The sequence below is a fragment of the Dasypus novemcinctus genome, chromosome 18 (genome assembly GCF_030445035.2).
Source record: "Dasypus novemcinctus isolate mDasNov1 chromosome 18, mDasNov1.1.hap2, whole genome shotgun sequence".
In the NCBI taxonomy this organism is placed as follows: Eukaryota; Metazoa; Chordata; class Mammalia; order Cingulata; family Dasypodidae; genus Dasypus; species Dasypus novemcinctus.
Window position 1 is genome coordinate 34,091,148 of NC_080690.1, and position 13,531 is coordinate 34,104,678.

At 39.3% G+C, this 13,531-nt stretch overlaps 1 protein-coding gene across 14 annotated transcripts in view; it reads right to left on the reverse strand.

Moving 5' to 3' along the window:
• The window catches only part of NUP93 (nucleoporin 93), a 172,292-nt gene that overhangs the window by 30,797 nt on the left and 127,964 nt on the right, over positions 1–13,531 (reverse strand). For 13 of the 14 annotated variants that reach the window (XM_004456555.4, XM_012524444.4, XM_023588259.3 and 10 more), the window contains 2 exons: positions 8,347–8,409; positions 3,591–3,719 (listed from right to left, as the gene is read on the reverse strand). In XM_004456555.4, coding sequence (XP_004456612.2) covers positions 3,591–3,719; positions 8,347–8,409 — 192 coding nt within the window. Of the gene's footprint in view, positions 1–3,590; positions 3,720–8,346; positions 8,410–13,531 lie in introns of those variants that run through there. The other variant, XM_058279994.2, reaches the window with a different exon arrangement.

Sequence of the window (13,531 nt, forward strand, 5' to 3'; positions counted from 1 at the left end):
AGATCTCATTAGCAATTTTTAATTACTTCCAAATCCCAATACAGACTATAACCTATTAACACCATTTTTAAAAAAATCAAGTTTATAAAACGATAAGCTGTTGTAGCTATTTGCCCAGTTTCACAAAGAAATTAGAAAGAAACATTAGGCTAGGCAAGGATTTTATATATTAATCCTTCCTTCCCAAAGATTCTGATTTAGCTTGAGATACAATTTCACTAGGAAACATGGAATAGGGTTATTAATAGGCAATTTCCTAAGACACATAACTTCAGCACTTGTTTATTTTGGGGCAAATTTAATAGAAAAACTGGTTTTTAAATCAGGGGCAGATTTATAGACATGGGATGTACAAGTTACCTAGCTACCCATCCCTGACCCAGACTTTAATAGAGTGAATGTCGAGAAAGTATCAGTTTTCCCTATCTTGATGTGGGAAAAGAATGCTCGCTATTCATGAAACAGAGCTGCTGGGAAAAAGACTTGTCAGGAAGCATTGGTAATATTACTTGAAAACCCAAATTGAAGATGTAATATAATTTTTAATCTTCACCTCCAAATTAACTGAAACTATATTTTTTAAAAACAAAGTAAGGGGGAGCAGATGTGGCTCAAGCAATTGAGCTCCTGCTTCCCACAGGGGAGGGCCCAGGTTCAGTTCCCAGTGCCTCCTGATAAAACAAAAAAAAAAACAACAAACAAAAAAAATGAAAAAGGGAAGCCTATGTGGCTCAGTGGTTGAGTGCTGGCTTCCCACATACAAGGTCCCAGGTTCAATCCCCGGCTCCCAGTACGCATGTATGTACGTACGTATGTATGAATGTAAGCGTGTGTGCGTGTATGTATGTATGTATAAGTAATAAGTAAATAAATAGAATTGAAAGAAATAAAATACGCAAAAACCCAATTTATAAAAAAATACACAGTAAGGAATGGTTATTATGGGTCAGATGCTTTATTTACATTATCACTAATCTTCCCAATAATCCCATTTCACCAGTAAAGAAACTGAGGGTCTCCAGGGTTAAATAATTTAGGCAAAGTAGTGTCAGAACTAGTCAGTACTGAAATTAGGACATGAGCCCCAGGGCTGTTCTCTCCAACCCCTACAGGGGTGGTAAATGGGTGGCAAGCCACAGCTGCTTCTGGAACAATGACAGACATCGCTAATGAATCATGGCACTCTTCCCTACAGATCACAAGATGCAGCCTCAAAATCCCTCCTGGGAAAGCTCTCTAGGATATAATAAGGGGGAAAGGCAAGATGCAGAGCAGGGCACATAGTTACCTAACATTTATGTAACAAGAAAGGGGAATTACAATATACAATCTCATATACATATATTTGTATAAAGAAACACTAGAAATATTCACAAGCAACTAATAACGGTGATTACCTTTGGAGGTAGCAAACAGAGAATGGGGTAGTTGGGAATATGGGGCTTTAATTCTTGAATTATATACCTATGTTGCCTTATTTCTTATTTTTAGGAGGTACTGGTGACTGAAGCCGGGACCTCATACACGGGAAGGAGGCACTCAGCCACTAAGCTATACCCAGTGCCCCCGCCCTTTTTTTTAATTAATTTTCTAAATGATGAGAAAATCCTCAACTTATTACTACCAGTCAATTAGCACTGGCAATTAAGACAAAGTCTATTTTTAAAAACCAAGCTGTTTCAACATATCCCTGTACTTCAGTTAGCACAAAGTTAGCTATAGTTAAGTCATTCACTTAACAAACATTTCCTAAGCATCTACTATGTTACAGGCATTCTTCTAGGGACTGGAGATGTAGGAATAAACAAAACAAAACCCTTACCTTCATGAAGTTTATATTTCAATGTGAGAGATAAGAAAACAGATAAGGTAAAGACATAAACCACCCTATAGCTGGTGGGAGGAATCACGAAAAAGAAAAATAAAGCAAGCAAAGACGATATAGGAAGAGTTGAGTGGGGAGCTTAGAGTTCAGATAACTGGCTTGTGGAAGGCCTCACGGAGGTAACATAGGGTAAATATTTGAAGGAAGTAAGAGAGACAGCCATGCAGATACCTGGGGAAAAAACATTTGAGGTAGAAGCAGCAGCAAGTACAGTAAACTGGAGGCAGAAGGAGCCCTCATGCTTGTTCAAAGAACAGCAAGGAGGCTATTCGGCCAGGGTAAAGGGGAGAAGAGTACAGGATAAGCTCAGGGAGGCAACAAGACTAGGTCATACAGAGACTCAGAGGTCATGGGGAAGACTGGCTTTCATTCTAAGTGAGGCAAGTGCCACTAGAAGGTTTTGAGCAGAAGAGCAACATGGTCTAACTTGTGCTTTAATAGTATCACTCTGGCTGCTGTGTTGAGAGACTGTCGGAGGGTACAAGGGCAGACACAGACAAGACCAGAATGGTACTGATACTAGGATGGCCCCCCCGGCCCCCACCTCCTGGAAGTCAAGCCCTTATGTAATTTGCTCTCTTTGAGAGTGTAGGCTGTATTTAGTGACTCAATTTTAGCAATTATAAAAGTTATAAAAAAAAGACTGTGGTTTCCATTTCTCAGATCCCTTGCTCACTCTAGGGGAAGCAAGCCACCATGTTGTGAACAGCCCAGAGGAGAGGCCCACATGACGAGGAAAAGATGTCTCCAGCCAAAAGCCAGAGAGGACATCAGACTTCTCAGCAGCCACATGAGTGAGTGTGGAAGTGGATCCTTCCTGACTTGAGCCTTAAGGTGTCTATAGCCTCATGAGACCTTGAGCCTGAACAATCCAGCTGAGCTGAGCAGCTCCCAAATTCTTGATCCACAGAAACTATGGTATGATACAGGCTTGTTTGCAGCCACCTAGGTGACTAGATAACTGAAACAACCAGTTAGAAGGCTAGTTCAATAATCCAAGCAAGAGAGGATGTGGACCAGGGCACTAACAGTGGAGGTGGTAAGGAGTGGTTGGATTCTCAATATATTTTAAGGGCAGGGCTAACCAGATTTGCCAACATATGAGAAAGACTGGGTGTGAGATGGGTGTGAAGGAGAGGACAAAATTGAATCTGAGCTTTTTTTCCCAAGTGAAAGACCAGAATTGCCATTTATAAAGATGAGGAACCCTCTGAAAAGGCTAAGGGTATGTATGTGTGTGCAGGCGTGCTAACGAGACTCAATTCTGGACACACTGAGCCTGAGATGGCTATTAGACATACAAATGAAGGCAAGAAATCAACTGGATATGTAAGCATGGGGTTCAGAGCTACCAGTGTAAATCTGAGACTCTTCAGCTATATAGATGGTATTTAGAGTAGCAAGCCCAGATGAGAATCACAGGGCAAGAAAAAGAAAACAGAAGAGACCAAAGTCTGATCCCTGGGACACACAAACACTCAGAGGTTAGGGAATTTGAGGAAAATTCAGCAAAGGAGGCTAAGCAGAAGCAGCCAGACACACTGGAGGAAATCCAGGTGAATGTGGGTGTCCTGGAAGCAAGCACACAAAGAATTTCAAGAGAGAGGTAGTGATCATCTGTGTCAAGACTGCTGGTAGTCAGGTAAAGTTATTCTTTGACCTCACAGTTCTACTAATAATCATATATCTTTTAGACTTAACCTACCTCACTTTCTTGAGTGAAGTCAAGAGCATCTTCCCCTGAGGCCAGCAGGGTGTGGAGAATTCGCTGTTTTACCTGCTCCCACTCGACGAGCATTGACTCTCGATGGTACTCCTCAGCCATGCCGAAGGTCTGTCAAGAGGAGCAGAGGGCTATGGTTTCCTTTAAAGGCAAAGAGAAATGAAAAGCTCCCCAAGACCTAACGGGTCTCCACATGTAAAGCAAAAGCAATCTGTTTTTAAAAATTATCCTTAAAGAATTTACCGATAACTGTTTGCAACATATACTCTTTGCTTGTTTCTAAGACAAACATGCTTTTAAAACCTCTAAAATCCATCTGCCTATTACAATTGATAGCATACCATAGTCTAAATTGCAGTATTTTAAATTTGTAGTACATAATGATAGATTATAAAATCAACGGTATTTTAAGATTAAGTACCTAAGATTAAGAAAAGACAAAGACAAAAGATTCTCCCAGTGATTTTATTTAAGAAACACTAACATTTTCATAGGAGGAGACAAATTAGTGGAAGGAAAACAAAGAGCCTTCTTAAGATTTAGTTTCCTATCAGTCTACTCACAGTCACCCTTGAAAAATCGGGCAAACTTCAGGGCTATCTACTGGTGAGACAGCGGAGCAGTTGCCAAAACAGAGGGAGAAGAGAAGAGGAGAAAAGGGAAGAGGGAAGGAAAGAAGAAAGGGAAGAGGGAAAGAGGGAAGGAAGAAAGGGAAGGGAAAAAGAGAGAAAAGAAAGAAAACTCTAAGGAGGAAATTAAACCAACATGCACAGCTTATTATTCTTTAATTGGTAGACTAGGTTTCCCGTCAGCTTAAGCCCACTTTTCAAAAAGCCATTTCATTTATAATCAGATTGGCATCTAATTAGGCAGCACCAAGGGAATGAGTATTAGTAATGCCTGCTTTATTTTTGGCAATGCAGATAATTTATACTGATAATATCCATATACATGAGCTTTGGGAAACTGAAAAAATCACCATACTCTTCTTACGAATGGGATGTTTGTAGGAATATTGAATTTGGATCAAATGTGAAAGATGCAAAAGCATGCACATCTTGCAAGTTTGATTTTGATCCATCTATTAATGAATGGGTCCCTTTTCTAATGACAATCACAAACTTTAAAAATAGTTTCCACTGATAATCAGGCAGAAGGGACCATTCCAGCCAGTTAGCTTGTGTTAAAAAATAATCAGAAAAATTCTTGCCTTTTATTCACGTCAGTGGAACTAAATATGCAAACTACACAATTGAATAGACAGAAGGATTTGGGAACAGAAAGTTGGGGTGCCGGAGGGAGGGTTAGTTTCCCCAAAAGCTATCCAGAAAATACTTCACAGTGAACCACAATTTCTTCCAAAATTCTTCCTACTTAGAGGTCAAACCAACTGCCGCCGCAGCCTTGAATTTCTCACAGTAAGGGAAAATGGAGGGCCATGTGGTACCAGGATCCGGGTGGGTAGAAATAAGGAGGCCAAGTGGACTGGTGGACTGTGTATGCAGCTTTCCGAGCTTGCAACGGGAAGTGATACCCAGACTAAGCTGTGGCACTGACCCAGGACACCACAAAAGTGGCCACTTAATTTGTCACTGCAGTGTGTCTTAAGGACAATGGCTAATAAAGAATGGCAGAATAGCAAAGGCAATGGAAGAAAACAGACAACACATCACCCAGATAAGGACAGTGAGGGCAGACTTCCAATATCACATAAAGGTCAGAGCTACAATAGAGGGAAGCAGACTTGGCTCAACTGATGGAGCATTCGCCTACCATATGGGAGGGTCCAGGGTTCGATACCCAGGGCCTCCTGACCCATGTGGTGAGCTGGCCCATGTGCAGAGCTGCCGCGTGCAAGGAGTATTGTGTCACGCAGAGGCGCCTCCGTGTGGGGGTGCCCCACACGCAAGGAGTGTGCCCTGCAAGGAGAGCCACCCTGCTCTCCTTGAAAAAAGCGCAGCCTGCCCAGGAGTGGTGCCGCACACATGGAGAGCCGATGCAGCAAGATGATGCAACAAAAAAAAGATGCAGTTTCCTGGTGCCACCAAGGGTGTAAGCGGACACAGAAGAACACACAGCGAGTGGACACAGACAGCAGACAATGGCGTGGGGAAGGGGAGAGAAATAAATAAATCTTTAAAAAAAAAAAAAGAACTAAATAGAGGGATTTAGAAATCTCCTATAAATTAGGTCACCCACCTGCATTCCAAGAACTCTTGCTTCACTGTCACAGGAAGTACCTTGGAAACAGGCAGCTTTTGGGACACAAATCTTCAGCTCTATCTGAGAATTGTGCCAGGTTTCTCACTTAGAAAAAGCCCTACAACCTGAATGGGTGACACTGTGGTCCACTCATCACTAGGGTGATAAGGAGATTCGGATAAAAATGGCCCATCTGGGGAGCAGCTGTAGCTCAGTGGTTGAGCGCCTGCTTCCCATGTGTGAGGCCCCAGGTTTGATGCCCCCGCCACCCCATACCTTCTAAAAAACAAAACGAAAATGGCCCAGCAGTAAAATGGTCTTCCCTTGACCACGTGACTTGTGATGTCCACCCCTCTCCGCTAATTTTAGTTACATTAGAGATAAGGGAGCATCCAATTTGTGGACTAATCAGGAATGATCAGCCACACATCTGCCCTATTTCAACCTATTCCTTTTACACTGACGTGGGAACAACCAACCTATTGGATTAGATACAAAGAAGAATGTCAACTAGAGGTGCTGATGAGAGAGAATCAAAATAGCTCCTCAACTAAGAAGTAAAGAGGAGAACCTGGAGGGTCTGAGGAAAGGTAGGAGGTAGGGACTAGCACTGACAAGAAGAAAAGAAATCCAGGGGAAGAGAGCAAAGGGATAAACTGAAAGGGCACTAACAGTCTAAAAATTAAAGGGAAGGCAAGGGCTTGTGAGTAAAAAGACAAATCACAGCAAATAGCAAAGCAGTGAAGAAGCTATCAGAAATCAAATCCAAATACTTCAAGTTATTATGTGTGGAAATTTTTTTCTTTAAGCACAATTAAGAAAAAGGGATGCATAGAGAGAACCAGACAACTGAATTAGGAACAGGTGGGGAGCACTTGAACCCCATTTTCATAAAGGGAAGAAGGCAATATGCTTTGACTTCACACCCACTTATTATTGAGATGTTGCTGGCTTTTAGAAACTCTACATATGTTCTGATAATGTTGTTCTGTTTTTGCTGGGATGCACCAAATGGGAAAAGATAGGACACATTTGTAGTTCTGTAGCTTGTTCGCCTGTTTTCTTGGCATTTCAGCAGGACATTGGCAAGTTATTCAAATAGGAAACTGCCACCAAAAATGCCAGGTGGTGCTCACCCTTTGTTTGTAAGTGACTCTTCCTCAGCAGCAGTCTCCCCATGTCCAGAGGGGTCAAAGGCCCACCGTCCCCCACCAGTTCCCAACATGGGAATGTCTCCCTCACAAACACATATGCACACATTTTGCACTGTGGTATATCACTTAAATGTTTTGGCTGGCTGCACATTTAGTCTCAATATGGCACACTGTTCAGAGACTGCCAATTCCAGAAATGCATTCCACAGGATAAATGGATTAATAAGGCTCAGTGGCATTCGACAATCCTAATTTAATTTCATTGGTCCTTTACAGCAGGAGAATAGATGCTAGCGGTAAGTAAATCAAAGTATGAACAAATTTTTTTCTATTTTCAAATCTGAATCAAGTGATTTTCTGTATTTCTAGAAGTACTACTGGCAAAAATATAATTAATAAAATTTAAGGAATTTTACTCTGATAATTAAACATATCAGCCATTTAAATAATGCCTTTGGAACATTTTCTTAAAAATTAGAACTGGAAAGCCATTCTGCTGCCCTAGCTCACAGAATGAGACATTTTCACCCTCACAGAATATTTTCTAAAAAGCACACTGAGAAGCAGTTTTTAACTGCACAGGTAACATATAAACTCATGTTCACTTGATATAAGGGTTAAATAATTTAGAAGTAAACAAAGAGTTCTCCCTTCATCCCTACTCTCCTTTGCAGAGCAAGCCAATGCTGGCAGACTAGTGTGTACCCTTCCAGCCTCCTTCCTGGGGAAAGCTGCATTTTACGACCAACTCCATTCAAGAGCTAACTTTTCCCTTCCTCCCCAAAGATTCCGGCTGCCTAAAAATCTCTTACCCTCAAATGGGATGCTTGAAAGGTTTCGATTGTTTGATCCTTCTCCAAAATGAATGGAAAAACTCATATGTCAGTAAGTGATCTTAGAGCATCTTAAGGGAATGCTTGTTACAAAATATCATTGCACATATAATGGCTGCTCTAGCTGGCTTATTTACCATCTTTTCAAGTGCCAAGCTAATTATAGTTTCTTCAGAGCTTGAAAGGTGATATAGAAAGTCGAATTGTGTGATAAAAGGAAACAATAACTGAGAAAAATTATCAGTGATCATAATAGCTATGCCAAACTGCAGATCTAGTAGAAACCAAAATAACATTTACAAAAATGAAACCTAAGAACTTTCTAGTACTTCCATTTTAAGATTAATATAAATTGTCCAGTCCAGTGTCTCAGATGCATTTTAGTCACTAAGTACACATAGTCACAAGCATGCCATTTTTCTCAAAAATGGTTCCTGCAAAAACACCCTCTGGTGAACTAACTAGGAGAGAGCTGGGCCTGAGACATTCCTCTAAAGTACATGCTGACCTCACAAATGTATTCATCTACTGGTTGGTTCATTTTCTTACCCTCTTCCGGGACTCTTCAATGGCAGACAGCAGGGCATTGTCCTTCTCATTCTTTAAGAAGCCCTATGAAAAGGGCGGAGAAAATGACATACTTTTAGGTTAAAATTAATATTCAAATAAAAAGTGCAATTTTTTAATTACTTCAGATAAAAGTATGCTATAGGAAAAAAAATGCCCACTTCCAACCCCCACAACATTCTCTCAACTTGAAAATATCAAAATAGGTGCTTTTTACAGATGTTTTCCAGTTTCTTTCATTATAGGAGCACATGATAATTGTTAAAAGGTAAGGAACTCTTGATGCAGGAGGGGAGAGTTCTCCCTAAACATGTGAGAAGTTAACAGAGTCAAAACCGCCCTTCAAAATTCCTAAATGGCACATATTGTAGATAGAGGTCTTGGCTACGTAGCTGGTCACGTCTCGCTATTCTTTAGACTATATTTCTGTTGCTTTCAATTAGTTCTTTACTTTCTTCCTAACATTGAGGAAGCCAACATGACCTACTCGTCTGGGTGTTTTTGACTTATCTGTCAATGGTGAAGAAACCCTAAAAATCATTTATGTATACATTTCTTCCAGGGTTTGTCGATGTGTACTGCCTATTTCAGGCCTGATGGCACCCACTGCTTATTTAATACAGGTAGGGTGAAGAAGAGATGGTCCATAAGTCTAGTTGAACATGCACAGGTTAATGGCCCACAAAATGCAACTCCATAACAACACTGTGGCAAGAACACAGGCTTTGGAGTATGGCAGACCCAAGTTTCAAATCCTGATATATCCATTTACTAAATGGCATGACTTTAGTCAAGTCACCCCAATTCTCTGAGCCTCAGCTTGCTCATGTGTAAAACGAATATTAAATGATATGATGTAGCCAAGTTCTTGGACCAAGGCTCGATAAATACAGCTCTATTATTAGAACTGATTACATTTAGATCTGCTGGTGACATTAAAAAAAAGAGATGCTCACAGTGACCCCTTGTTGCTGTTCATTGCCCTAATGTGTTTGGGCTGCAATCCTGAGGAGGGGAAAACAGTGCCTGACAGATGGCCACAGTTGCAGGCAGACCAACAGGGTGGGCTTTTATGCCCGTCTCTGTGGCAGCAGCTTGCCCTTCAGACACAGGAGAAGCATCTTTTCCGCACTTTGGGGCCTGGGGGTCAAGTAGGGATAAGGAATATGACCCTTTAATAACAAGGAGAGATCATAGTCTTATTTGTAGTAATTCAAATTGCCCTGTACATCAGGAGCCACCCATCTTCTGGAATGTATGTAGCATGTGTGTCAATCACTACTGTTGCATTTATATAAGTCCTAAATGACTCAGGTTTTTTGATTTGTTTTGGCTTTTGTTTTCCCTGAATTATGTTTCTTTTCTTTTTTTTAAGGAGGTCTTTGGGGGAATAAAATACCAAATAGAATTAAGTTAAAGCTTTTGCAAAGACATGTTAAAACACATTATCTAACAGTTTTTCTTCGTATTTGAAATCTAATGTCATAGTTTTTGATAATGTATATTTTAATAATTTTAATGTTTTGATATTATATTCAAACAGTCCCAGATATGAGGCTACTGTTTCTTTAAAAAAAAAAAATGGGGGTGGGGATGGGATGGGGGATAAGACCGGGGAAATAGCTTTAAAAATAAAATATTACCAAGATAACAGATATGATGAGAATGAACACCACAGATCAAGAAATCAAAAATACACTTGCAGCAAATATCAGCAGACTAGAAGAGGCAGAGCAGAGAATTAGTGATGTGGAAGACAGTACATCAGAAATCAAACAGATAGTAGAAGGGGTCGATAAAAAGAAAAATCCAGCTAGGACTTAGGGACCTGAACAACAATACAAAACGCTCAAACATACGTATTATAGACATTCCAGAAGGAGAAGAGAAGGGAAAGGGGTCAGAAGGAGTGTTGCAGGAAATAATGGCTGAAAACTTCCCAAATCTACTGAAAGAGACAGATGTACATATCCAAGAAGCACAGAGCACTCCACTAGTCATAAACCCCAACAGGCCCACCCCAAGACACATACTTGTCAAATTATCCAATGCTCAAGACAAAGAGAAAATCCTAAAAGCAGCAAGAGAAAAGAAAACCATCACATACAAGGGAAGCTCCATAAGATTAAGTGCTGATTTCTCATCTGAAACCATGGAGGCAAGAAGGCAGTGGTATGATATAATCAAAGTACTAAAGGAAAAAAATTTCCAACCAAGAATGCTCTATCCAGCTAAACTAGCATTCAAACATGATGGAGAGTTCAAAATATTCACAGATAAACAGAAACTGAAAGAGTATACCAACAAGAAACCTCCCCTTCAAGAAATTCTAAAGGGAGCTCTGCAGGAAGAAAGGAAAAAACAGGACAGGCAGAGTTGGAGGAGAGTATAAGAGCAACAAAAAGAGAAAAAAATAGAAGAAAAAAAATACAAACAAAATATGACAAACACAAATCCAATCAAAATATGGCTAACACAAATAATTCCTTGAAAGTAATAACACTGAATGTCAACGGATTAAACTCACCTATCAAAAGATTCAGACTGGGTCATTGGATAAGGAAATATGACCCATCCATATGCTGTCTACAAGAGACACATCTTAGACCCAGAGACACATGGAGATTGAAAGTGAATGGCTGGAAAACAATCATACAAGCAAACAGTAACCAAAAAAAGGGCAGGAGTAGCTATATTAATATCAGACAAAATAGACTTTAAATGTGAAACAATTGTGAGAGACAAAGAAGGAAACTACATTTTAGTGAAAGGGAAAATCTGTCAAGAAGATCGAACAATCATAAATATTTATGCTCCTAACAAGGGTACCTCTAAATACGTGAGGCAAACACTGGAAAAACTAAGTGAAACAATAGATGCATCTACAATTATAGTGGGGGATTTTAATACACCACTATCTACCTTGGACAGAACATCACAAAAGAGAATCACTAAAGAAACAAAACATTTGAACAGTATATTAGAGGAGCTGGATCTAATAGACATATATAGATCATTACACCCAAACACAGCAGGATATACATTTTTCTCAAGCGCATATGAATCATTCTCCAAGATAGACCATATGCTAGGCCACAAAGAAAAGCTTAATGAATTCAGAAAGATTGAAATCATACAAAACAATATCTCTGACCACAGTGGAGTCAAGCTGGAAATTTGCAAGGGACAGAGGCCCAGGTTTCACACCAAGATGTGGAAATTAAACAGCACAATCTTAGAAAAACAGTGGGTCAAAGAGGAAATCTCAAAAGAAATCAATGACTACCTTGAAACAAATGATAATGATAACACAACATACCAAAATTTATGGGATGAAGCAAAAGCAGTACTGAGAGGGAAATTTATAGCCATAAATTCATATATCAAAAAAGAAGAAAGAGCAAAAATTGAAGAACTAACTGCACATTTGAAGGAATTAGAAAAACAACAACAAAGTAACCCAACAGGAAGAAGAAGGAAGGAAATAACAAAGATAAGAGCAGAACTAAATGAAATAGAAAATAAGAAAGCACTTGAAAAGAAAAACAAGACCAAGAGCTGGTTTTTTGAGAAGATCAACAAAATTGACAAACCTTTAGCGAGACTAACAAAGAAAAAAGAGAGAAGATGCAAATACACAAAATAAGAAATGAGAAAGGCGATATCACCACTGACCCCACAGAAATAAAGACTATCATGAGAGGATACTTTGAAAAACTATATTCCAACAAAAATGACAATTTAGAGGAAATGGACAAATTCCTAGAAACACATAAGCAACCCATATTGACGAAAGAAGAAATTGATGATCTTAACAAACCAATCACAAGCAGAGAGATAGAATCAGTCATTAAAAATCTCCCAACTAAGAAGAGCCCAGGGCCAGATGGCTTCACAGGTGAATTCTACAAAACATTCCGGAAAGAACTAACACCAATCCTGCTGAAACTATTCAAAAAAATCGAAACAGAAGGAACATTGCCGAACTCCTTCTATGACGCCAACATTACCCTAGTACCAAAGCCAAATAAAGACACCACAAGAAAGGAAAATTACAGACCAATTTCTCTAATGAACCTAGACGCAAAAATACTTAACAAAATACTTGCTAATCGTATCCAACAACACATTAAACGAATTATACACCACGACCAAGTGGGATTTATTCCAGGTATGCAAGGATGGTTCAACCTAAGAAAATCAATCAACGTAATACACCATAGAAACAGATTGAAGGAAAAAAATCACATGATTATATCTATAGATGCAGAAAAAGCATTTGACAAAATACAGCACCCTTTCTTGATAAAAACACTCCAAAAGATTGGAATACAAGGAAATTTTTTGAATATGATAAAGAGTATATACGAAAAACCTAAAGCCAACATTGTTTACAATGGAGAAATCCTAAAATCCTTCCCTCTAAACTCAGGAACAAGACAAGGATGCCCATTGTCTCCGCTCCTATTTAACATTGTCTTGGAAGTACTGGCTCGAGCACTGAGACAAGAACCAGATATAAAAGGCATTCAAATTGGAAGGGAAGAAGTCAAAATTTCATTATTTGCAGATGACATACATGATCCTATATATAGAAAACCCTGAGAGATCTACAACAAAGCTTCTAGAACTCATAAATGAGTTTAGTAAAGTCGCAGGTTATAAGATCAATGTGCAAAAATCAGTAGCATTTCTGTACACCAATAATGAGCAAGATCAGGAGGAAATCAAGAAACAAATACCATTCACAATAGTAAATAAAAAAATCAAATACTTAGGAATAAATTTAACTAAAGAGGTAAAAAACTTATACACCGAGAACTATACAAGACTGATTAGGAAATCAAAGAAGACCTAAATAAATGGAAGAATATTCCCTGTTCATAGATAGGAAGACTGAATATTATTAAGATGTCTATCCTACCAAAACTGATCTACACATTCAATGCAATCCCAATAAAAATCAACACAGCCTTCTTTAAGGAACTAGAAAAACTAACTATGAAATTTATTTGGAAAGGAAAGAGACCCCGAATAGCCAAAGACATACTGAAAAAGAAAAACGAAATTGGAGGAATCACACTACCTGACTTCAAAACATACTACAAAGCTACAATAGTGAAAACAGCATGGTATTGGCATAAGGAGAGACACACAGACCAATGGA